At 54.9% G+C, this 25,087-nt stretch overlaps 3 protein-coding genes across 10 annotated transcripts in view; 1 reads left to right on the top strand and 2 right to left on the bottom strand.

The window, feature by feature from the left end:
• Positions 1 to 1,558: 1,558 nt before the first annotated feature.
• On the bottom strand, positions 1,559 to 4,391 carry CCR10 (C-C motif chemokine receptor 10). Its single transcript, XM_032279598.1, has 2 exons — positions 3,937 to 4,391; positions 1,559 to 2,773 (listed from the first exon to the last, which is right to left on the bottom strand). The coding sequence occupies exons 1-2, from the start codon at positions 3,958 to 3,960 to the stop codon at positions 1,709 to 1,711; spliced, it is 1,089 nt and encodes a 362-aa protein (XP_032135489.1). The 5' UTR covers positions 3,961 to 4,391; the 3' UTR covers positions 1,559 to 1,708.
• A 53-nt stretch (positions 4,392 to 4,444) lies between these two features.
• On the top strand, positions 4,445 to 21,160 carry CNTNAP1 (contactin associated protein 1). Of its 2 annotated transcripts, none has more exons than XM_032279581.1 (24): positions 4,445 to 4,999; positions 5,910 to 6,011; positions 6,125 to 6,318; positions 6,754 to 6,901; positions 6,980 to 7,183; positions 7,715 to 7,899; positions 8,684 to 8,827; positions 9,500 to 9,761; positions 10,241 to 10,390; positions 10,657 to 10,828; positions 11,280 to 11,386; positions 11,847 to 11,966; positions 12,296 to 12,499; positions 12,694 to 12,850; positions 12,935 to 13,062; positions 13,359 to 13,544; positions 14,058 to 14,279; positions 14,539 to 14,778; positions 16,814 to 17,167; positions 17,316 to 17,443; positions 18,589 to 18,682; positions 18,871 to 19,116; positions 19,221 to 19,268; positions 19,823 to 21,160. In XM_032279581.1, the coding sequence occupies exons 1-24, from the start codon at positions 4,936 to 4,938 to the stop codon at positions 20,095 to 20,097; spliced, it is 4,134 nt and encodes a 1,377-aa protein (XP_032135472.1). In that variant the 5' UTR covers positions 4,445 to 4,935; the 3' UTR covers positions 20,098 to 21,160. The 2 variants fall into 2 exon arrangements, with proteins under 2 accessions (XP_032135472.1, XP_032135473.1); XM_032279582.1 differs by lacking the exon at positions 4,445 to 4,999 and adding an exon at positions 5,172 to 5,783.
• Positions 21,161 to 21,517: 357 nt separating this feature from the next.
• EZH1 (enhancer of zeste 1 polycomb repressive complex 2 subunit) overlaps positions 21,518 to 25,087 on the bottom strand; it is a 40,657-nt gene continuing 37,087 nt past the window's right edge. For 6 of the 7 annotated variants that reach the window (XM_032279587.1, XM_032279588.1, XM_032279586.1 and 3 more), the window contains 3 exons: positions 24,957 to 25,037; positions 24,108 to 24,192; positions 21,518 to 23,826 (listed from right to left, as the gene is read on the bottom strand). In XM_032279587.1, the coding sequence (XP_032135478.1) occupies positions 23,766 to 23,826; positions 24,108 to 24,192; positions 24,957 to 25,037 (227 nt within the window). In that variant the 3' untranslated portion in view covers positions 21,518 to 23,765. Of the gene's footprint in view, positions 23,827 to 24,107; positions 24,193 to 24,956; positions 25,038 to 25,087 lie in introns of those variants that run through there. The other variant, XR_004269511.1, reaches the window with a different exon arrangement.

The following is a 25,087-nucleotide window of genomic DNA, read 5'->3' as shown; positions in this document are numbered from 1 at the left end:
CCTTTTTGAGGTGAAGGAGTTGAGGCAGGGACTCTGGGAAGGCGCAGACCTAAGCCGGAAATAAAAGCACCGAACTCAGCTCGGTAGAGTGGCTTGGGATTCTAAGAATTCTGTGGTCTCGGAATAGAGTGGAGGCCTCTTAGGGCGAATATCCTGGGGTTCTGTGTAGGAAGGGGTTAACCCCGGCGCCAGACGGCCGGGGCGGGGCCGCGGCCTCCGCGGGCGCGCGCGCGCGCGTTGCTGACTCAGCGGCGATTCCCGAGGTCTCTGTTGCAGGGTTCTAGGTCAGTCCCCAGTGGCTGACGTGCGGCACCCATTGAGGATCGGCGCCGTCTCCTGGCCTTCCCTGGATCCTGGCCCCTAGAGGCCGTGGCTTCTCGCCGCTGCCGCCCGGGGCTGTGAGAAAGACGGCTAGCCAGTGCTGGGCTGGGCTGGACTGGGCGGGGCTGGGCTGGGTGGGGCGGGGCAGGGCAGGGCGCGGAGGGCGGGGCGGGCGGGGCCATCAGGCCAGCACCTCCCTTGAGACCGCCTCGCCACGCCCCGCCCATCTTGCCCCTAGACTCCAGGCTGGAGCGGTTGGGACAGCTTTGCTGACCAATATTAAAACGCGAGAATTGTCGCACGTGAACACCATCCTGACCATTGTGATTGTGTAAAACAAAGGCCAGGAATCAATGCGAGCGTGTCTGGAGGCCATCTCGGCCGTGCCCTCTCTCCAGATGAGAGTGGCCTGTACGGAGAGATTTCCTAGGAATGGAGATACCACAGTCATCTTCCCGGTCTGGATCCCAAGTCCTTGCCTGCAGAGAAGTTTTTTTCCCCATATCCAACCTCTCTCTTTCCGGCCAGCTCAGTGCATTTCCTCTGACCTGGTCCCCAGAGAAGATGGAGAACAGCAAGCATCCCTTACCCTCACCCATGACAACTACTCTGGAAATTTGCAGCTTGCAATCCCCCCTCCACACACACAGGTTTTTCTCCAAGGTGAAAACTTCAACTCAACTTCTAAAATTCATTTTTTCTTTCCATCACAGACAGTAGGAAGGGATTGTAAAGCGATAATGTAATCCAAACCCCACCCCAAACGGGAATCTCCTGTCCCTACCCTCACCCCCACACCACGCAAAGGCACAGGGCGTCCCCGACAGGTTGAACATTCCAGCAGCGGGAACTCTGTATTTGCTAAGGCAGCCATTACTGAAGAGCGCTCTGGTTGTTAGAAAGCTCTTCCTTACAGTATCGCAAGAGGAACCCCCGCCCCTCCTTGCCTGGCAGCTTTCCCACCTCACCTCTGTTGACTGAGGCCGGGTGACGGTGGAGGGGGTGTCAGTGGCTAGAGCTTTATCAGACTCAGCAGCCCCCTACTCCCACCCAGGCCCTCAGCGCCTTCCACTCGGAGAGCCAAACCCGCGGGGTGGGGGTAGGGGATAGGGCAGGGGGTGGTGGTGGGTGGAGGTGGGGGATAGAGCGGGGGATGGGGGTTGGGGCGGGGTGTTAACCCACCGGCTCTGCCCTGCGACAAATCACTTCCAAGTCGGTGACTCAAAAATAGTAACAGTTTTGGGTTGCGTCTCATTTCCATATTATCAATTTAATGTGACAAGGCACAGAGGTAGTCCCTTTAGGTCCCCGTCTCTTTCTCAGCGTTCCCTCACCTACTCCCCTTTCCCACGACCCTCAGCCTGCCCCCTCCTCTGGATTCGCAGCCCTAGTTGTCCCAGGAGAGACTGTGGGTCTCTGTGGGAGCTGAGCAGGAAGAAAGGCGGGGCCTGCGGGGGCAGCCGCGGCGGGGATGAGGCCCTGAGCTGCAGCCCCCACCCCGTAGCAGCCTCCGCAGGTCCTGGCGGAAGCGCAGACCCAGGAAGGCGTAGAGCACGGGATTGAGGCCGCAGCGGGCGAGGGCCAAGCCGCTGGTCACCAGCAGTGCCAGATCCTTGCGCTTGCTGGCAGGGCAGCTCTGCTCGCGCGCAGCCAGTAGATCGGCCGTATCCAGCAGCAGGGCGAGGCTGTAGGGCAGCTGCAGCACCACGAAGGCCGCCACCAGGGCCACCACGACGCGCAGCGCACGCCGGCGCTCCGGCCCCCTGGCGGCCAGCAGCGTGCGGCCCAGGAGCGTGTAGCAGGCCACCATGACGCCCAGCGGCAGCGCGAAGCCCAGGACCACCTGCGCCACGGCGCTCGCCCCCTTCACCGTCTGTGTGAGGCCCTCGGGGAAGACGAGGCGACAGCGTCGTTGGCCTTCCCGCTGCCCGTCCCGGCTGAAGAGGAGCGCAGGCAGCGCCAGAAGCAGCGACAGCAGCCACACGGTGACTGAGACCAAGTGTTTGCGGCCGGGAGTGGAGGGCCGCGGCCCGCCTGGGAGCGCTCGAGCGATGGCCACGTAGCGGTCGGCGCTGATACAGGCCAGGAAAAGGAAGCCGGCGTGGAAGGAAGCCGAGTAGAGGCCAGAGATGGTGCGGCAGGTGGCACTTCCCAGACTCCAGCCCTGAAGAGCCCCTGCTGCCGCGAAGGGCAGGGTAAGGGCCAGCAGGAGGTCGGCCAGGGCCAGCTGGAACAGGTGGGTGGAGGTGGGCGAGCGCGCTGCGCGTCGGGCTGCCAGATGGGTGGCCAGGACCAGGCCATTGCCGGCCAGACCCAGCGCAGCCACAGTCAGGGAGACACTGGGTTGGAAGACCCGGCTGAAGGCCTGGACATCGGCCTTGTAGCAAAGCTCCGGCAGCGGCTCAGCCGAGTATGCCTCCTCTTCATCCCCAGAGTAGAGGTCCCAGGAAACCTGAGAGGATCAAAAGAGAGGCAGGGTCTTATGACACACATCTCACCCCACGGCTTCCCCTCCCACACATGCCTTCAGAGCTCCTGGGTGGCCAGATGTAACAGTATGCGGGGAGAAGACATAAACTCTTCTGCAGGCTCTTCCTAGCACCCCTTCTGCAGGCCTTGGTTTCCCTTGCACCCCTCCTACCTCTGCTTCCAGCTTCCTGGGTGACCTTGAGCAAGCCACTTCCTCTTTCTGGACCTCAGTTACCTAACATGTAATGTTGAGATTGTTATAAATCCTGACCAGCCCACCTCTCAAGGTTGCTGTGAAGATGGCAATACGGAAGATAATAGATGAGAAAAACCTGTGTTCTCCAAAGACCGTAATACAAAGTTTGTGTTATTATTATTTTTGGAGACAGAGTCTTGCTCTGTTGCCCAGGTTGGAGTGCAGTGGTGTGACTTCGGCTCACTGCAACCTTTGCCTCCCGGTTTCAAACAATTCTCCTGCCTCAGCCTCCTGAGTAGCTGGGACTACAGGTGTGCACCACCACACCTGCCTAATTTTTGTATTTTTAGTAGAGATGGGGTTTCACCATGTTGGTCAGGATGGTCTCAAACTCCTGACCTCAGGTGATCCTCCCGCTTCCGGAGTGCTGCGATTACAGGTGTGAGACCCCACGCCCAGCCCAAACTTTGTATTATTAGTAAATCCTAGAGCTTCAGGTACCTTTGCAGCGCCCTCTCCTGGAAGGATGCCCATATGCAGGCTTTGCCTCAGACCTGAGCCCTGGACTCCAACCTCCGCCTGGAGTGGGTTGGTTTTTGTTTGTCTTCTTTCTCTTCCCTACCCACCTTCCCTCTACCACCAATACCAGCACACCGAACCACTCATGCCAAGGGGGTATCCAGGGTTGGGGCTCAGGTTTTCAGGGCCCAGGTGGGACCCGGGACCTCTAGCTTCAATCCATCTTTCCCTTCAGCCCCAGTCCCTGTCCTACGACCCCTAGCCTCACACCACCAGCCACATCTATCTGGAGGACCCCTAGTTTGAGATAACGCCAAGAATTCTGAATAGGCCATAGGATGGCAAAGGCCTATTGCCAGGTGGGAGTCCCATCCCTTCCCTGTTTCCTCCCTCTCTGTAACCCTTTTCCCCCTCCCTGCCCCCACTCCCACCTGCTCTGTGGCCTCCGTCCCCATCTCTGGCTACACGGGTTTCTGAGGTATAGCCACAGGGTGTAGAAGTTAAACTTCTAGCAGGACAGGAAGGAAGGGGCGGGGAGAGGGGCCAAGAGGGAGGTGGAGATTAGGGTCTGTCGGCTCACTTTCCCATTCCACCTCCTCCAAAAGACTTTACTCTCTTGTGCAGGATCTGGGAATTATGGGAAAAAGAGAGAGAGAGAGAGAGAGAAAGAAAGAAAGAAAAAAGAATGTACTCTATTTTGCCAGTGGAGAAAAAATGGGTTTAGGAATATAATGATTTGCTGTGTGATATTGACTAAATTTCTTGACCCCTCTGAGTCTGAGGTTTTTCATCTGCAAAGTGGAGTAAGGCAAAAATGTTAAATTCACAGTGCCCAGAGAGTGCCCGGTAACACTCCTGGAGTATAATTTGCCTTCAGAAAATGTTAGATTCTTTTACTTACCCTTCATTCCATTTTCAGGCACTACCCCCTCCACCACTTCCCTTTTCTTGAAATTGTCAGGATGCTTCTGGGCTTTGCTTCCCCGTCCTCACCCTTGTGGCCTTAGTCCCGGCCAGCCTTGGGTTACTTGGGGTTTTCCCGGTGGCTAGAGGCTCTCTACCCCCGCCCTTTCGCAGCACGGCTGAGGCACGCGCTTGCGCGGGGTCCGGGAAACCGGCGCGTGCCAGGAGAGAGAGGCTGGGGAAGGGGGGAGGTGAGAGGAGAGAGGGTGGAAAGGAGAGGATAGAGAAGAGCGGAGGACCAGGAACGACAGAGAGAGAGAGACAGAGAGAGAGAGACAGAGAGAGAGAGAGAGAGAGGGCGCCAGCTTGGGGGCGAAAGGAGAGAGGGAGGAGGGGTGGGGTGGGTGAGGAGGAGAGATCGGTCTGCTGCAAACCCCAGGAGGAGAGCTTGGAGCCCAAGCCAGAACTCGAGTCCTAGCTAGAGCCAGGCACAGGGAGGCGGCTGCCGGGATCGTCAGCCCTGCAGGATGCGTCTCCGGCTCTTCTGCATTCTGCTCGCCGCGGTCTCAGGAGCCGAGGGCTGGGGCTACTGTGAGTGTTGGGCTCGGAGGCAGGTGGGGTTGGGCCCAGGAGTCCAGACCCTACAGGGCGGTCCCGCACCGCATTGCGGCTTGGTGGTCGCGGATCCTTCCCGGCCGGCTGGCGCGCGCCCGCTGGCTCTCATCTTTTCCTGCCTCTCCCCCGCGCTCCGCATTGCAGCTCTGAGGCTGCCGCGCGCGCCCGGGGCTGGGGCTGGGCTCCGGGGCGAGGATGAAGTCAGCCGGGCAGGGATTTGGGGATGGGATCCAAGCCTGGGTCTGAGGCTAGGGCTGAGATATACGTGTAGTACTGGTGACCGAGAGCAGAATTAAGGTTTTGCCAGGGCTTGAGGCTGGACTTTGGAGCCCGCCAAGGGCCAGGTTTTGTGGCTAGGGCTGGGGTTTGTGGCTGGGGCTGGGTTTTGTGGCTGGGATCCAAGCAGGAGTTGGTGTCCCTGATTGATGCTAAGGCTGGACATGGAGCTGTTGATGGTCCTAGGACTGGCTGAGGTTGGGTGCAAGGCCTGTATTTGGGGATGGTGCATGTTTTGGGGGCGGAGTGGGGATTGAGGCTAGGGTTGGAGCTGGATTGGTGTCTTGGGCTGACTCAGGTTCTGGAAGATGCTGATGTTTAGGATTGAGTTCGGGGAAGTACTAAACCAGGGCAGGTACTGGGCTAGCTAGGGAGGGTCTGGCCTTGGGCCTATAGGTGTAGCCTAGGTGTTTCCCTAGAAGAAGGCAGCCTCCTCTGAGCATGCAGCTGTTGCTGCAGCCAGGATTGAATAGATGACTTTAAGGTAGTGTGTGTCTGGGGGTGGGGGTTGGGGGCAGATAATTCGGAGTTTCGGTTGCTCAGTGGGCCGGCCTTTGGAAGGGCTTGGGAGGGGCCAGCGCTGACTAACTTGTCAGTTTCTTTACCCTAGACGGCTGCGACGAGGAGCTGGTGGGTCCCTTGTATGCACGATCCCTGGGTGCCTCCTCCTACTACAGTCTCTTCACTGCGCCGCGATTCGCCAGGCTGCACGGTGAGCTCCGCGGAGCAACAGCTGCGAACCGGCAGCGAATCTTGGCAGGGTGGGGGACTCCGGAGGGCTTCAGGGAGAGGGGTAGCTGGTTAAAGCTCCTGCCCCTTCTATAGGCATAAGCGGCTGGTCACCACGGATTGGGGATCCGAATCCCTGGCTCCAGATAGACTTAATGAAGAAGCACCGGATACGGGCCGTGGCCACACAGGGCTCCTTTAATTCTTGGGACTGGGTCACACGTTACATGCTGCTCTACGGCGACCGAGTGGACAGCTGGACACCGTTCTACCAGCGAGGCCACAACTCGGTACTCTGGATGTCAAGGCGGGACCACTTGGGGAGCGTCCTCTGCTCCAGGCTCCGGGCTGGGCACCAGCCTCTGGGAAAATGGAAGGGGCGGGGGTGAAGGCACCGATGAGGAGCAGTGACTCTCTCCAGAGGGACTGTCAGCCTAGGACGTGCGCGAAACGCACGGTTCACAGGGTTTAATATACTTTAGGGTAAAACCTGGCAGCGCATCCTAAGGAGGCGACATTTGATTTCAGGTTTGAGGAAATAATAGGATGGTGGGAGAGGACACTTTAGGGAAACTGGGGGCAAAGCCACCCAGCAGGGGAGATCAAGGAGTCTTTACTTTCCAGAAGTCGAGATTGGCTGGGTATGAAAGTTGGGGCTGGGAGGCTATGGAGAAAGCAGCAGAAGATGGGAGGTGGTTACTGACTCCTCTCCCCCACCCCCGCAGACTTTCTTTGGTAACGTGAACGAGTCAGCGGTGGTGCGCCACGACCTGCACTACCACTTCACTGCGCGCTACATCCGCATCGTGCCCCTGGCCTGGAACCCACGTGGCAAGATCGGTCTGAGGCTTGGTCTCTACGGCTGCCCATACAGTAAGCGTGCAGAGAGCGCGGAGGAGGCCCGGGAGACAGTCTCCCCAGTCCCCGGCCCACCCACTGTCCTTTCCGCAGAGTCCGATATACTCTATTTCGACGGCGACGACGCCATCTCATACCGCTTCCCGCGAGGGGTCAGCCGAAGCCTGTGGGACGTGTTCGCCTTCAGCTTCAAGACCGAGGAGAAGGACGGGCTTCTGCTGCACGCCGAGGGCGCCCAAGGCGACTACGTGACGCTGGAACTGGAGGGGGCACACCTGCTGCTGCACATGAGTCTGGGTGAGCTCGGCGACTGGGTGCGATGCGGGAGCCAACCCCTGACGCTCTCTCACCGCGCTCCTCGCGCCACTCCTCCGCGCAGCCGCGCTCACGCCTGGTCTTCCATTCCAAACTGCCCCTTTCTTGTTGCATTTGGTGCTAGCAAAACACTGGAGTCGGAGTCAAGGGAACTGGATTCCAGTCTCAGCTCTACCACTACCCAGCGCTGTGACCTTGGATGGGGCACTTTCCCAGCCTCAGGTCCCTTGTAAAACTATGCATATGCACACACACACACACACACACACACACATATTGTATCTCGTTAGCTTTGCAACACCCCCGGGATGGGATAGAAGCAGCTCATGTGTTCCAAGTTTTACAGACAGGAAGCAGAGGCTAAATGGCTTACCCTGTCAAACACCCGCCAATGGCTGTTGCTGTAGTCGCCCACTCTCCCTGGTTGTCCTGGGCTTTGTGTTCTGCCTAGGAGCTGGGACTCCCTGGAGTTCTCCTGGCTTGAGGTCTCACTCTGTCCTGCCCCACCCTCAGGCAGCAGCCCCATCCAGCCAAGACCAGGTCACACCACGGTGAGCGCTGGCGGCGTCCTCAATGACCAGCACTGGCACTACGTGCGGGTGGACCGATTTGGCCGAGATGTAAATTTCACCTTGGACGGCTATGTGCAACGCTTTATTCTCAATGGAGACTTTGAGAGGCTGAATCTGGACAATGAGGTGAGAGATTCGGGAGATGCCATTTCGTTGGGGGGGGCGGGGTGCTGGGTGAGTGAGTGGAGGACAGTCTCTCTCTGTCTTTCTGTCTCTCTCTCTCTCCTCTCTTTCTCTTTCTCTCTGAGGTAAGACCTCACATTTCAGGTTGGGGGTGGTGGCTCATGCCTGTAATCCCAGCACTTTGGGAGGTTGAGATGGGAAGACTGCTTGAGGCCAGGTGTTCAAGACAGACCTGGACAACACAATGACATCACACCTCTATTTAAGGTTTTTTGTTTTTTTTTTTTTTTAAAGACCTCGAATTCCAATTCCCGAATATCCTAGCAGCCCTTGGCAAACTTGCTGCTCACCAGAAAAAGGCCTGTTTTTGTTCGTTTGTTTTGGTGGGTGTTGTTGCTGTTAGCATGCAGACTCCCAGGCACCATTTCAGAACTGAGATGCGGTTTGGAAATCCAGATTTTGGGGACTAGACAAGGCAGGAAAATTGTCCCCTTAGATCCTCCCACAAGTTTTTGGAGTTGTTAAAGACCTTGGCCCCGACTGCAGAGAAGAATCCCAGACAGACTAATTGACTTGCCCAAGGGCGTTCGGCCGATTTGTGCTGGAGTCAGAGCTCGAACTCAAGCCTTGAAAGGCCTAGCGAGCTTTAGTACCGACACTGGGGACGTGTGTTTCAAGTCTTTTACAAATCCCCACCTGGCGCTTGGGAAAGCGTCCGGCGGGGACGCGCGAGAAAGGTAGGCGCGCTCCTGTGCCGGAGAGGCCTCATTCCCCACCCCTCCCGCAGATGTTCATCGGAGGTCTGGTGGGAGCCGCGCGGAAGAACCTCGCCTATCGGCATAATTTCCGCGGCTGCATAGAAAACGTAATCTTCAACCGCGTCAACATCGCAGACCTGGCCGTGCGGCGCCATTCCCGGATCACCTTCGAGGCCAGTGGGCAGGGGGTCTGGGAGGACAGGATACCAAAGCCTCGTGGAAAGCAAAGAGGTGGAACGGGAAGAGATAATGGGCATCAGATAAAAGCCGAGGATCCCTCTGTCCCCAGCCAAATGCTCAAGTTGGACGCGGGGGCGGGTCTCACTTGAGGTGCGCAAGCCACGCAGCCTCCCAGTTAAGAAGCCGTGGGTGGGTCCAATGATCTGCTTAATTCATAGATAAGCAACGTAAGGCGCAGACACAGGGAGTGGCTTGACCAGGGGACGCACAACTGCGCAGTGGCTGAGTAGGACTCGAACCGATGGCTTCTTTGATATGCTCCCCTCACCCCCTCTCCGACTCTGGAGCTCTGTCGGGAAGCTGGCAGGAGCCATGTCTGTGGCCCGAAATTGCCTCTCGATACTGGAAGGAAAGAAGTGGTCACGCTGCAGATGGTGGAGATCAGCGAGAGGAAGCGAGCAGAGTTCCAAGGGCTGACTGGGTTGGGGGTCCCCTCCGCGGATGGACGAGCTTGGAGGGGAAGGGGGTCATGTCATGGTTGGAGATCTCACCCTGTCAACACCGAGGGAGGGCGGTGGCCAGGGTCTTAGACCAGTGTGAAAACAACTCTCAGCGGGGGCAGAAGCGGCTCCCGGGTGTTGATGCGTCATCACTTTTGCCCCTAGGGTAAGGTGGCGTTTCGTTGCCTGGACCCGGTACCGCACCCCATCAACTTCGGAGGCCCTCACAACTTCGTGCAAGTGCCCGGTTTCCCGCGTCGCGGTCGCCTGGCAGTCTCATTTCGCTTCCGCACTTGGGACCTCACCGGGCTTCTCCTTTTCTCCCGCCTGGGAGATGGGCTGGGGCATGTGGAGCTGATGCTCAGCGAAGGGCAGGTCAACGTGTCCATCGCACAGAGCGGCCGAAAGAAGCTTCAGTTCGCTGCTGGTGAGAGCGTTTCGGGGGAGGCACAAGCAGAGAAAAGAAGGGGAGGGGAGCCCGGGAATGCTGTAGGCCTGGACGGAGGCCTTTACATTCTGGAGAGGGGAGAGGGAGTGAAGGGGGCCCGGCAGGAGGTCCCAGGGTACTGGGAAAGGTGGGAGTGGCTGGAGGCAGTGAGGAGGCAGTTCTCAGAGGCTGCGGTTTCTTGGTGAAGGGGGAAGCCTGGGAGTCCTGGTATTCTCCAGTTCCAGAGGGCCCCTGGAGATTTCGTTACTCATTTATAACGTGCAGACTCTGTGGCAGTTGCTGGGTCATGGAGAATGAAGAGACATTCAGAGAGATCTCCACTGGGTGTGAGAAGGGTAATCACGGGGGCACACAGGCTGCTACGGGGACACAGTGGGGCTGCTGCTTCCCCACTCAGGACATTCTTCTAGGCTAGTTGCTGCCTCCCTCCACCCACACCATCATCCATTCTTGTCCAGGGTACCGACTAAACGACGGCTTTTGGCACGAAGTGAATTTTGTGGCGCAGGAAAACCATGCCGTCATCAGCATTGATGATGTGGAGGGGGCAGAGGTCAGGGTCTCATATCCACTGCTGATCCGGACAGGGACCTCATACTTCTTTGGGGGTAAGTGGGGGCCAACCTGACCGGACCTCTGTTTCTGGGTGGGAGGGCTTCATCTAAGTCCACCCAGATAGGGCCACATGGACAATTCTGGAGGGATCAAGTCCTCCTTCCCCTCTGGGGCCTCAGAAGTGGAAGGCCATTGCCATAATCTATACTTTGGTCCTAGTCCTGTTTCTTCCTTCCTTCTGGGTCCCCACTGGCATCTCCCTGGGGGAGGGTCTTTGCGGTCTCCCCTGGGGAGGGTCTCACAGGGGTGGTTGCTCCAGGTTGTCCCAAGCCAGCCAGTCGATGGGACTGCCACTCCAACCAGACGGCATTCCATGGCTGCATGGAGCTGCTCAAGGTGGATGGTCAACTGGTCAACCTGACCCTGGTGGAGGGCCGGCGGCTTGGATTCTATGCTGAGGTCCTCTTTGATACATGTGGCATCACTGATAGGTACCCAGAAGCCCCCAACAAGAGGTGACCCCTCCAAAGCCCTCTTCCCTGGTCTCCCAGCAGGAATGGCCTTTCTCAATAATTTCCCTTCTCCTTGTCTCTGCTCCCTAGTCCCCTGTTGGGGATGATTCTTCTTTGATCTCTTACCTCCTATTTCTTCCCTTAAGGTGATACATTCTTAGGATGGAAATGATGCATATGCTTTTGGTCCTAGAGGGGGTTTTTTTTTGGGGGGGTGAATGATGGGGTAGAATAAGGCATGTTTTGCTGTTTTCAGGAAGGGTGACCAGTAGTACTTGAGCCCCAAGGACTGCCTAGTGCCCCTGCATCTGGGCATACACCCAGCTAGCTAGGCAGGTGTGTCTCACCGGGTTCTGGGGCTCTAAGAGATCAGACCTCACTCTCTAGCTCCCAGTAAGGCTCCTTCCCTTGGTGCTGACCCCTTTCCTAGGTGCAGCCCTAACATGTGTGAGCATGATGGACGCTGCTACCAGTCTTGGGATGACTTCATCTGCTACTGTGAACTGACGGGCTACAAGGGAGAGACCTGCCACACACGTAAGCCAGATGCAGTTTAGGGGAGAGTCAGGGACAAGGGGAGTCAGGAGAAGGCTGCTGGGGATCAGAGGCTGCTAGAGATGGTGGGGCTGGCCCTTCTAGCCCTCTAACTCTCTCTTTTTCCTTTTTTGAGATGGAGTCTCACTCTGCTGCCCAGGCTGGAGTGCAGTGGTGTCATCTCAGTTCACTGCAACCTCCGTCTCCTGGGTTCCAGCGACTCTCCTGCCTCAGCCTCCCAAGTAGCTGGGACTACAGGTGTGCACCACAACGCCCAGCTAATTTTTGTGTTTTTAGTAGAGACAGGGTTTTCACCATGTTGGTCAGGGTGATCTCGAACTCCTGACCTCAGGTGATCCATTGCCTCAACCTCCCAAAGTGCTGGGATTACAGGCCTGAGCCACTGCGCCCAGCCAGCCCTCTAACTCTCTAACTGCCTTTGTCTCACCCTACCATCTGCAAGCTTTGTATAAGGAATCCTGTGAGGCTTATCGGCTCAGTGGGAAAACTTCTGGAAACTTCACCATTGATCCCGATGGCAGTGGCCCCCTGAAGCCATTTGTAGTGTACTGTGATATCCGAGGTAAGTGTCTCTGAGGGGATGAGGGGAGAACAGGGAGGGAGAGTGGTGGGTGGGGGCCAGTTAGACTAAATAGGGGGGGTAAAGAGGGCAGAGGGGAAGAGGACACTGAGGAATTTGTAATCTAGCCTTCAAAGTAAATCCCAGCTTCCTTACCCACTCCAGCTATCTCATTTCCAGCCTACAATGCAGAGTTCCCAGAACAGAGCTGGAATGGAGCTGCTGGCCATGTTCAGTGGCTCTGAATTGCAGCAGCAGTGGTGGAGGTAGGCAGGAAGATGGGTAGAGAATGCCCAACTCCAGCCAAAGCTCTGTCCCCTCTTGTCTCCCAGAGAATCGAGCGTGGACAGTTGTGCGGCATGACAGGCTGTGGACAACTCGGGTAACAGGTTCCAGCATGGAGCGGCCATTCCTGGGGGCTGTCCAGTACTGGAATGCATCCTGGGAGGAAGTCAGTGCCCTTGCCAATGCTTCCCAGCATTGTGAACAGTGGATCGAGTTCTCCTGCTACAATTCCCGGCTGCTCAACACTGCAGGTCAGGGCTGGGGTCAGGGAGGTGGCGGAGCTAGAGGAGACACCAATGGGGGCCTGGGAGAAGGAAGCCAGAGAGCTCAGCTTGGGCCTTGGGCTAGAAGATTCAAGGAGGGGTCTGGGCTGGTCGGAAGGGCCAGAGGGGCCCAGAGGCTATTGGAGGGACAGGACCTGGAAGCTGCTGCACCTCTTCCCCAGGAGGCTACCCCTACAGCTTTTGGATTGGCCGAAATGAGGAGCAGCACTTCTACTGGGGAGGCTCCCAGCCTGGGATCCAGCGCTGTGCCTGTGGTCTGGACCGGAGCTGTGTGGACCCTGCCTTGTACTGCAACTGTGATGCTGACCAGCCCCAGTGGTGAGGGGGCAAAAGGACAGGGTTTTTAGGAGTCCAGGGGGAGCTGAGTGGCTGGGGCTGAGCCACGGCATCCTGCCCCCACAGGAGAACTGACAAGGGACTGCTGACCTTTGTGGACCATCTGCCTGTCACTCAGATAGTGATAGGGGATACGAACCGCTCCACTTCTGAGGCCCAGTTCTTCCTGAGGCCTCTGCGCTGCTATGGCGATCGTGAGTGGCAGTCCCCTTTTGTGTGCCCTTCCAGAGCTGACTCTCCAGTTTCCAAAAGCTAGGCCGCATGAGTCACTGGAGGTCTCTGGCTGGGGTGCCGACCCCCAGCTCCTGCTGTGATGCCACTTCTGTCACTGCCCCTCTGCACCTGGCTCCTCTTTCATTCCACTCCTTAGTCTCCCCTCCGTGACCTCCAACTCTCCCCCTTTGACCGACTTTCCCTGCCCCCAATCCCAGGTTCCCTTCTTCCACCCCCCAATCTCCCTGACAAGACCTTCCTCCATCTGCTTTTGTAGGAAATTCCTGGAACACCATTTCCTTCCACACCGGGGCTGCACTACGCTTCCCCCCAATCCGTGCCAACCACAGCCTGGATGTCTCCTTCTACTTCAGGACCTCTGCTCCCTCAGGAGTCTTTCTAGAGAATATGGGGGGCCCTTACTGCCAGTGGCGCCGACCTTATGTGCGGGTGGAACTCAACAGTGAGCCGGCAGACTGTGGGAGGGCCTCGGGGTAGATGAAGGTGCTGTCTGGGGAGACCTAGGCAGGTGCAGGCTGGGGTTGGAGCCAAGGACAGATGCCCTTTTGACAGGCAGTATGGGAAGGGTTGAGATGACCCTGGGTTCTAGCCCTTGCTCAGTCTTGATGGCTGGCCAGGTGACCCTAGGCACTTACTTGGCTTCTCTGAGCCTTAAGCCCCTTCCTTATACATAAGGAAGCTGGGCCTTCGAGTCCCTCTCACTGCTGATTAGCCATGCTTCTAGCCTGGGAGGTGAGGCTGGGAGGCTGGCTTCAGGGATCTGTGATTTGGGGAGAGACTAAGGGTATGAGGTTTTAAGCAGTTGGTAAGTTTCATTGCAAGCTACAGACAAATAGGAGGGATGTTCAAGGAGATCCGAAGAGGTGAGGGAAAGAGGTTGTACTGGGCAAGGAATCCATGAAGGGTCTTATAGGCCTGAGTCCTTTTCTCCTCCCCACCCCATCACATTGTCCAGCATCCCGGGATGTGGTCTTCGCCTTTGATGTGGGGAATGGGGATGAGAACCTCACAGTACACTCAGACGACTTTGAGTTCAATGACGACGAGTGGCACCTGGTCCGGGCTGAAATCAACGTGAAGCAGGCCCGGCTCCGAGTAGACCACCGGCCCTGGGTGCTGCGGCCTATGCCGCTGCAGACCTACATCTGGATGGAGTATGATCAGCCCCTCTACATCGGTGAGCAGCAACCCAGAGGCAGGTCTGAAGCCTCCTTTCCCTTCCCACCCTCCAAGGCCACTCGCCTGGTTTTCCAGGAGCCTCATGTCTTAGGTGCCAGTCCCCTCTGCTTCAGAGCAAGCTAGGGCTTCACTTGTCCCTCCAGGCCTTTGTATCCCATTCTATTTTTCTAACCCCCTTGGCTCCCTTTCTAACTACAATACTTACTCCTGTCTCTGGCTCTACCTCCATTTCTTGACCTGTTGCCTACCCTTCACAGGATCTGCAGAGCTTAAGAGACGCCCCTTTGTGGGTTGCTTGAGGGCCATGCGTCTGAATGGAGTGACTCTGAACCTGGAGGGCCGTGCCAATGCCTCTGAGGGTACCTCACCCAACTGCACAGGCCACTGTGCCCACCCCCGGCTCCCCTGTTTCCATGGAGGCCGCTGCGTGGAGCGCTATAGCTACTACACATGTGACTGTGACCTCACAGCTTTTGATGGGCCGTATTGCAACCACGGTCAGTGCTGCTGGTTACGGGGCAACAGGAAGCCATAGGGTGTAATGGGAAGTAGGGAGGGCAGGGAAGCAAATATCATGTAAAGCCCGCATCATGGAAAATTAGAGTTGTCGCTGGGTTCCTGGGCTCTGAGTTTGGGGAATCAGGCAGTTGAAGACGATAGGTGACTTCAAAGGCATGAACAGGAAAGGATGGTACAGCTAGCTGTGCAAAAAGAGCTGAAAATCATCAAGCATGCTTTGGGAGGCCAAGGTAGGAGGACTGCTTAAGGCCAAGAGCTTGAGACCAGCCTGGGCAATATGGCAAGACCCTGTCTCTAAAAGAAAAAAAAATTCTTTTATGTATTTATTTATTTTTTGAGACACAGTCTTGCTCTGTTACTCAGGCTGGAGTGCAGTAGCGTGATCTCAGCTCACTGAAACCTCCGCCTTCTGGGTTCAAGTGATTCTTCTGCCTCAGCCTCCCGAGTAGCTGGGACTACAGGTGTGCACCACCACGCCCAGCTAATTTTTGTATTTTTAGTATAGACTGGGTTTCACCATATTGGCCACGCTGGTCTCAAACTCCTGACCTTGTGATCTGCCCGCCTTGGCCTCCCAAAGTGCTGGGATTACAGACATGAGCCACCATGCCTGGCCAAAAAAAATTCCTAATTAGGGGCATGGTGGTACACACTTAGGCCTAGCTGAGGTGGCAGGATCACTTGTACCTAGGAGGTCAAGGCTGCAGTGAGCTATGATTGTGCCACTGTACTCCAGCCTGGGGGACACAGCAAGGACTGTGTCTACAAAAAAAAAAAAAAAAAAAAAAAAAGGAAATCACTTCCCCATCTTCCCGCTATCACCATGGTAACACAGGCAAACTCCCTTTAAGTGTATATGATGACTACTGTATTCTTAAAACATGTCTATGACCTGGTTCTTGGTTAAGGTGAGCCTTGACATTCCCCATAACAAGATTCTACACACACACCCAGACTGCATCTTCCCTAAGGCTGGTCTATAGGAGGGATATATGGGCAGGGGGTTACCGATGGGAGGAGTCTCGGGGACTAGGAAGATACAAGACTTAGGGACCAACAGATTGCTGGTGTGGTTTGGAAGTGTGACTGGTGGCACATATACTACGTGGGGTCAGGATATCTCCATTCTAATCTTGGCTGTCCCCCTAACTGTGTCTTTTTTGAGATGGAGTCTCGCTGTCACCCAGGCTGGAGTGCAGTGGCGCGATCTTGTCTCACTGCAACCTCTGCCCTCCCCGGTTCAAGCAATTCTCCTGTCTCCTCTCTATAGTAGCTGGGATTACAGGCGTGCACTACCATGCCCAGCTAATTTTTGTATTTTTAGTAGAGATGGGGTTTTGCCATGTTGGGCATGCTGGTCTTCAACTCCTGACCTCGTGATCCACCCGCCTTGGCCTCCCAAAGTGCTGGGATTATAGCACTGCGCCCAGCCTTACTGTGTGTCTTTTTTTTTTTTTTTTTGAGACGGAGTTTCGCTCTTGTTACCCAGGCTGAAGCGCAATGGCACGATCTCGGCTCACCGCAACCTCCGCCTCCTGGGTTCAGGCAATTCTCCTGCCTCAGCCTCCTGAGTAGCTGGGATTACAGGCACGCACCACCATGCCCAGCTAATTTTTTGTATTTTTAGTAGAGACGGGGTTTCACCGTGTTGACCAGGATGGTCTCGATCTCTTGACCTCGTGATCCACCCACCTCGGCCTCCCAAAGTGCTGGGATTACAGGCGTGAGCCACCGCGCCCGGCACTGTGTGTCTTTAAGCAAGTCACTACTCATCTCTGAGCCTGTTTCCCCGTTTGTACAATGCAGGGGTTGGATCAGATGATCTCAAGTTTCCTATGGCTGTAAGTTTCTGTTCTGTGACAGAGGGGCTCAAGGAGACCTAAAAGTAAACAGAGGCTTGTGAGGGTGGCAGAAACTGAACCAAGGCTCAGGATGTATGTATGGATGACATTAAAACCTCTGCATTGGGGAGTGAGCAGTGTGGGGCCTTGACCTCCCTGCTACTACCTGCAGATATTGGCGGTTTCTTTGAGCCGGGCACCTGGATGCGCTATAACCTACAGTCAGCGCTGCGCTCTGCGGCCAGGGAGTTCTCTCACATGCTGAGCCGGCCAGTGCCAGGCTATGAGCCTGGCTATATCCCAGGCTATGACACTCCGGGCTATGTGCCTGGCTACCATGGCCCCGGGTACCGCCTGCCTGACTACCCCCGGCCTGGTCGGCCTGTGCCCGGTTACCGTGGGCCTGTCTACAATGTTACGGGAGAGGAGGTCTCCTTCAGCTTCAGCACCAGCTCCGCCCCCGCTGTCCTGCTCTACGTCAGCTCCTTCGTGCGTGACTATATGGCTGTGCTCATCAAGGATGATGGTAAGCTCTCCCAGGCTCTCGCCCAACTCCAGCTTCACCCAGGTGCCCCTAATTCTTCTACTGATTCACAAATACAAAGACTCACATGCTCTTAGATGATGGGGGTCATGGGGGCTGAGACCCCAGATTTCTTCTCCCCACCCCACAGGGACCCTTCAGCTGCGATATCAGCTGGGCACCAGTCCCTACGTGTACCAGCTAACCACCCGACCAGTGACGGATGGCCAGCCCCACAGCGTCAATATCACCCGCGTTTACCGCAACCTCTTCATCCAGGTGCGCATAGAGGGAGGTGAGCCAGTTCAGATCATAACATAGTGATCTCGGCTGTGGCATCCAGGAAAACATCAAATGCTTAACATTTGTAGAGCACATTTCAATGTATAGAGGATTTTCATGTGTGTCACCTCATGTAACCCTCATGACTGGCATAGCTACAAGAGGTAGTTTAGGACAACAGGCATTCTTATTTAAGTGCTTTACAAATCGGTAAACAGCCTCAGAAAGTAAAGTGTTTTCAGCTACTTGGGAGACCAAGGCAGAAGAATTGCTTGAACCTGGGAGGCGGAGGTTGCAGTGAGCTGAGATCATGCCACCACACTCCAGGCCTAGGTGACAGAGAGAGATTCCATCAAAAAACAAAAACAAAACAAAAACAAAAAACAGGAAGTAAAAAGTGGTTTACCCAAAGTCAAACCGCTGTAAGCTGCAACAATGGGGCTCAAAGCCAGGCTTTTAAAAAATATATAGGCCAGGCACAGTGGCTCACACCTACCTGTAATCCCAACACTGGGAGGCTGAAGAGGGAGGATCACGTGAGGCCAGGAGTTTGAGACCAACCTGAGCAACAACACAGTGAGACCTCGTCTTCACAAAGAAAAATATTTAATAAATAAAATAGGGCCAGGTGTGGTGGCTCATGCTTGTAATCCTGGCACTTTGGGAGGCCGAGCAGGTGGTTTACCTGAGGTTGGGAGTTCAAGACCAGCCTGGCCAACATGGTGAAACCCCATCTCTACTAAAAAATACAAAAAAAATTAGCCGGGTGCAGTGGCACGTACCCGTAATTCCAGCTACTCAGGAGGCTGAGGCAGGAGAATTGCTTGAACCCAGGAGGTGGAGATTGCAGTGAGCCGAGATCACAGCACTGCACTCTAGCCTGGGCTACAGAGCAAGACTTCATCTCAAAATAAAATAAAATAATAAAAACATATATACCAAATCCTACATCTGGGCCCAGGAGTTGCCTACTTTAGATTGAGCTAGGACTCACCCACTTGGCACCACCAGTTTGGACAGAATGAGAGATCTCCGGTGTCTGCCCCCAGGTATATTCCCAGGGTCTGCACAGCTCCAGTCCACCCCACAGGCATCTGCCTCTGGTTCCCGCTCCCTCATCGACCTCTCCCTCCCTGCCTCAGGTGGACTACTTCCCACTGACAGAGCAGAAGTTCTCGCTGTTGGTGGACAGCCAGTTGGACTCACCCAAGGCCTTGTATCTAGGGCGTGTGATGGGTAAGCTGTGGGTGCGGATATGTTTTAGGCAAGGAGCTGTGGGATATGTTCCTGGATCCTCAAGGAAAGTCAAGGCACTGGGAATGGCAGTGAGGGTGGTGGGAACGATGAGTAGGAAAGCTGTGGACAGTGAGAGGGGCTGGGCCTTTGGGTCCAAGCCCCTCTTTCTGGGCCCGCCTCTCCCTCAGAGACAGGAGTCATTGACCCAGAGATCCAGCGCTACAACACCCCAGGTTTCTCAGGCTGCCTGTCTGGTGTTCGATTCAACAATGTGGCTCCCCTCAAGACCCACTTCCGAACCCCTCGACCCATGACTGCTGAGCTAGCTGAGGCCCTTCGAGTTCAGGGAGAACTATCCGAATCTAACTGTGGAGCCATGCCACGTCTTGTTTCAGAGGTGCCACCTGAGCTTGATCCCTGGTATCTGCCCCCAGGTACATTCCCAGGACACAGAGGATGGAAGGGAGGGACGACAGGGAAGGGAAATGATTCTTAACATGGAGGATGTATCTCCTAATGGGTGCTTCCTCCTCTCCAGACTTCCCGTACTACCATGATGAAGGATGGGTTGCCATACTTTTGGGCTGTGAGTAGCACTGATCACTAACATGACCTCCCAAGGCTGCCCTGGCCTGTCAGCATCCTCTCCCTACCCCTTATTCTCAAGGCTACAGGGCGGCAAAGGTACAAAGGATGATGAGAGAGGCTATGCTGAAGGTGCCATATACCTAGGCAGAGATTTGTAAATGTTTGAGGATGTTACAGATTTTTAAATGAAATATTAAAATGGGGCTATAGCTAAGGGATGGGGAAACAGGGGTACAGTAACACCTAGAGAGATGAGAAACTGGGGTAACTACCAGGGATGTGGAAACAGAATATTCGAAATAGAAGGTGGCAGGGCTTAAGCCAGGAAGTCAAACCTGCCAGACATGTGAGATGAGCTTAGTGTGGTCCAACAGCTAGCTGAGTGTCATACATTATGCTTCTGGCCGAGAGAGAGAGAGAGAGAAAGAGAGAGAGAGAGAGAGAGAGAGAGTGTGTATGTGTGTGCGCGCATGTGCATGTGTGTGCGCGCGCGTGCGTATACAGGTGAAATCCCAAAGATCTGCCCTGAATTGTTCCTTTTCTTCCTTTCAGTTTTGGTGGCCTTTCTGCTGCTGGGGCTGGTAGGAATGTTGGTGCTCTTCTATCTGCAAAATCATCGCTACAAGGGCTCCTACCATACCAATGAGCCCAAGGCTGCCCACGAGTACCATCCTGGCAGCAAACCTCCCCTACCTACTTCAGGCCCTGCCCAGGCCCCCACCCCTACACCAGCTCCCACCCAAGCCCCAGCCCCAGCCTCAGCCCCAGCTCCTGGCCCCCGGGATCAGAACCTACCCCAGATCCTGGAGGAGTCCAGGTCTGAATGAGTCAGAAGGGCTTCTGAGACCAATTCCAACTCCTCTGAATTCCCCAAGTCCTGCCTCTCCCCTACCCTGTCAGGGACATTTGGCTCCTCTTAGCTGGCTCTGCTCATCCAGAGGATACCCCCCAGACCCCCGCCAAGTTTGGTGGGCAGAGCTACAGATGGGACCCAAGGGAGTGGCCGAGCCTCACTGCCTAACCAATGCCCTGCTCATCCCTGTTTCCCCAGGCTCCTGGCTGTTTGTCTGCCCCAAAGGAGAAGGCTCATGGGGTTGACACAGGTCCTTCCTGCCATCTCTGTCCCAGCTGCTGCTAGGGATTAACAACAGAGTGTAGGGGAGATTAACTGCCTCCCTTCCAGTAGACACTATCAGCAAGGACAGATGTGTGGGAGTGCAGGGATGCAGAGGGTATGGGGGGAGGAGGCTGCTAAACCCTATTCCCCAGCCTCCCCCCAGCCCTGAAGAACGTCTTCCATCTGCTTCCACTCAGCTGGAGGTTCGAGAGGGCTTGATGGCTGTCTCCTGCCCCCCTCCTTTTGTTTTATACACAGAGACCAAGAGGCCTCAGTTTAGCACCTTAGTACCTCCGCTGCTTCACTTGCTTTAGCCAAAGCCATAAAAAACCTGCAACGTAGAGAAAATAATGCAGACACCCTGACTAGCCAGCCCTCTACTCCTCCACCCTCTTCCAAGATATGCAATGGCCTTGCCCCCTCTCCAGTGCATGAGGAGCCCTCTTTCCTCCGCTCGAGATGCTGCTTCGTTTACCCAGGAGGTCATATTCTTTATATATATATTTTGTTGCAAAGTCTCTCTCTAGAGAAACTCTATATATTACTCAATTTTTAAATTATTTGTTTATATATAAAAGAAAAACTAAATTGGCTGTCCTGTGCTGTGCTGTGCTGTGCCCACAGTCTGTAGTTCGCCTCTCCTGTGTTGGAAATCTCGTGAGTCCTGCTGGTCACTCACCCAGCCTGGTCTGGCCTCCACTCTGAAGCAGGGCTGAGCCTGCTGTGCTCTCAGATGCGGAGCCATTCCAATAAAGCAGAGTGGCAGAGCCCCAGTCTGTGTGTGGTAGCTGGCGTCGTGGTTAGGGGATAAGTGGGGCAATTTTAAGGGAACTAATCTGAGGGCTCCGGGGTTTCTAGAAGCTCTCAGAATCCTCGAATCACCTGCCAGGGGCCTGACTGGCTCTTGCCGGACCCCCACCCCCACCCCCACCTCCCGAGCTCTCAGGATCCTTGCATCACCTGCCAGGGGCCTGACTGGCTCTTGCTGGATCCCCACCTCCACCTCCCCCTCTCCCAGATCTTAGTGAGTAAGTGGGGATCAGAATGCTGATGCTTTGGCCTGACCTCCTGCTGGGCACCTTCCCTGGATCCTTCCAGCCCCAAAGCACACAGTACACAACTTGCCAAAATGGATTCTAACACTTTATTCAGATAAGAGGTCACAAGCCACAGGACTTTAAAGTGCGTGAAATTCATTGGCAATGAAACCGCATGTATATCAGGCTCCCCCAGTCTCCACCACCTTGCCCCATCCATCATGATGTGGTGAGGAGGGGTTGAGACCCATCTTTAAAAGTGGGGGACAGAAGGGACAAAAGATGGGATGCTGGAGGAACAGGAGTATTTATGGTCTGAAGCTGAGACAGGAGGAGACTGACCAGTGATTCTGCTCACTGAGGGAAGGGTGAGGTCAGTCTAGTCCCTCGAAGGCTGCTGAGAAGTATTTTTTCACCTATTCCTTACAGCCAGCCCCTGGCATTTCAGACACACCTAATTCCTCCTCTTCCTCTGTCTCTGGTTTTCTCCTCTAATTTGTAATTTGGAGCCCACAGTCCAGCTTGAGGGTATCCTTGATGTGTACAATGAATACAAACCCCGGCAGATGCAGATTTCAGGATCATGCTGGGGCCTGGCCTGTTGGGGTGGAGGAGCTTTCTGTCAGGAGGGGCTGGGTGCTGGCTGCATGTGTCCCCTCCAGTGTGGTAAGTGTGTGTGCATGTCCCACACCAATCCCTAAGAGGCAGGTGGGCGAGGGGGAACCCCACTTCTTCCTTCATGGGACAACCAGCAGAGTGGGAAGAAGGGGGGCTCTGACTCCCAGGAAGGGAGAAGCCTGCTCCCTACTGTAACATTCCCAGGCCCGTCTACACCTGCCCAAGCCCTTTCTCCCCAGCACACTGCTCCTTGTTCCCAGCCAGCCCGGCACACCCTCCGAGGACACAGGGCAGCTCTTGCTGGCCCCATTCACATGAAATTCTTCTGTGTGAAGCTCGCTCCTCTTGCCTCTACCAGGAGATGAGACAGGACTGAAGGAGAATCTCCCACCATCCCTTCTTCCCCCTCCCTCAGGAGTGGGATTTGGGCAGGGACCCTAGACACCTTAGCCCAAACTCTACCCCAATCTATAGACCTTCTAAAAGAAACGGTTAAAGTGCTTTGCTCTGCATGGATCCCAGAGAGGGTGGCACCACAGCCTGAGACAGGTGGTCTACCTGCTTCTCCCACTTCAGATACCCTCTGCCAGTATGCCCTGCACACAGGGTGCCAGCCTAAACACGTGCAATTTAGCCCCTTACCCACCTTGCAACACATATTCTAACTCACCCTTTCCAAACAGCAGGCGCTACAGACAGGAAAGCAGATTACACCAATCTTTCTCCTCTCTAGTCCAGGACTGTGCCCACCTATCCTAAAGAGATAAGCAACACTGGCCATTGGGCCTTGCCTCTATGGGGAATGGAAGGCCGGAAAATACCCACAAATCCAGCGAGCCAGAGTGCTCACACCTGCCAGGCACACCCCTAATGCTTCTTCAATAGCAGCATCATGCTTGCCTGCAGCTGCCAGGCCAGAACTTTGGAGGAGCCGGGGCACTGGCACCTGCTCCCAGGAATCTGAAAATACTTCTCCATCTATCTCCAGAGTACACAGAGAAGACTTTCTCCAAGCCTCCTGGGCCCAAGCTTAGCCATTTAACTATTATCATCCAGCTGGTTCTCCCTCTCCAGCCAAGGAAGGATGGCGTAGCGTTCTGTCCCCCAGCCTTGAATGCCTGTACTTAGAACCCATGCTCTTTCAGTTCGGGCCCTGCCATGAGGGAGGAGCTGGTAAGGTGACCCGTCTACCTCTGAGTTCAGTCTATGCTGCCTGCCAGGCTCGCCTCTAACCCAGACCACTTGGTAGGCTCCAGGGACCGCGCTTCACTTAGCCTCCCCTCTCCAGCTCTTAGGACCACAGAGGTTTGCCTGCACCCCAGTGACATAAGGACTTTTGATGGGGAAAGCTATAATTACAGGCTAGTGCTTGTTAGGAACTGCCTAAGTTGACTGCTGAAGCCCACAGCCTGGGGAGCCGACACGCAAATCACACATAAGACATCCACTCCAGCCTGTGCGTGCTTCTTCTGAGGCCAGAAAAACAGTCTCCCATTTCTGCAACTCTCTTTCCTGGAAGTCCAAGCCCTAGCTCTCTTGGTCTCCCCTCTCATTGAGACAGTTTTGTGCCCACTGGACATGGCAGAGGCCTCACTACAGAGGGAGTGGGTGGGGGGTTTCTCAGTGTGGGAGACACAGTGCAGGAGACTCGAGCAGCAGTGGTGTGAGCATGAAAGCCAAGCCAGTGCCGCTACCATAAGCGCTGCCACGGGGCGGGGAAGGGCTAAAGGACGTCGGTCTCCCTCTCGATCCCCACGTACTTGAGAGCATCAGCTTGGCTGTACCTGTCCCAGGGCAGGGAGGAGGAACCAGGTTACTCTCATGACTTTTGTGACTGAAAAGGCAGAGTCCCCTCCTGTTTCACTTCCCCTCCCACTCCCTAACGGCTGTTTATAAAGTTCCCACTTCTGCGGCAAGGCACCAGATATCAGAACAAGGGACACAGCCTTGTTCACCATGAGACTCTCTCCATCCACATTACCCTCCTTGAGCCCCTAGATCTATTCCAATAGTCTACCTTTTCGATTCCAGGGCCGCATCCCAAGGACCATTACTGGCGCCTCACCTGTAATCAAAGAAGAGCTCTTCGCCAGCTTGAATTGCCCTCTTGGCAAAGATCCCAATTCGATGGTCTCCATTCACCATGACCACTGTAAGCAGAATAAACTCAAGGCTAGGTTCCTACCCAACTGCCGGTCAGTAACCAGCAGGCTTCTGGGCTGATTTTCTCCAAATTCCCAGTGAAAACATGCATCAAATGGAATTAGAAAGTAGTCAATATGGTAGTTGCCTCTATGCTTTTAGATGTTATTCCGGCTGATGATATACAGAAAGAATTATGTTTATCATTATTACTGTTTTTTTGTTTTTTTTTTGAGACAGTCTCACTCTGTCACCCAGGCTTGAATGCAGTGGCATGATCTTGGCTCACTGCAACCTCCGCCTCCTACGTTCAAGTGATTCTTGTGCCTCAGTCACCTGAGTAGCTGGGACAACAGGTGTGCACCACCATGCCCTGCTAATTTTTGTATTTTTAGTAGACACGGGGTTTCATCATGTTGGCCAGGGTGGTCTTGAACTCCTGGCCTCAAGTGATCTGTCTGCCTTGGTCTCCCAAAGTGCCAAGATTACAGGTGAGAGGCACCACACCCAGCCTATTATTTTTTGAGATGAGTCTCACTATGTTGCTCAGGCTGGTTAAATCATGTTTATGGGAAAGCGTTTATAATGTATTCACTGAAGAAAGCAGATTATAAAACTGAGATTGAGAGGTGCCTAAAATGATACCAGACATTAATCATGACTATCTTTGGACAAAAAAAATAACTCAGCTGTGGAAGGTTCAACAATGGATGGAAATCACAGTAAAGAGGCATCCATCCCCCACCCCACTTCCCAAGTCACAGGGACTCACCTTTGGCATAACAGTTGGGGTTCACTGAATGATTTGCAAATCGAATTTTGTTTCCTTTCCGGGTAGCATCCACTACAAAATCTGTATAAAGTAAATCAAGGAAGACCATGAACACAGCAGGCAACTCCACA

The sequence above is a fragment of the Sapajus apella genome, unplaced genomic scaffold (assembly GCF_009761245.1).
Source record: "Sapajus apella isolate SASKATOON/1434 unplaced genomic scaffold, GSC_monkey_1.0 scaffold12, whole genome shotgun sequence".
Classification (NCBI taxonomy): Eukaryota; Metazoa; Chordata; class Mammalia; order Primates; family Cebidae; genus Sapajus; species Sapajus apella.
Note: the sequence above shows the minus strand (reverse complement) of the source record. Positions and strands in the feature narration are given on the sequence as shown.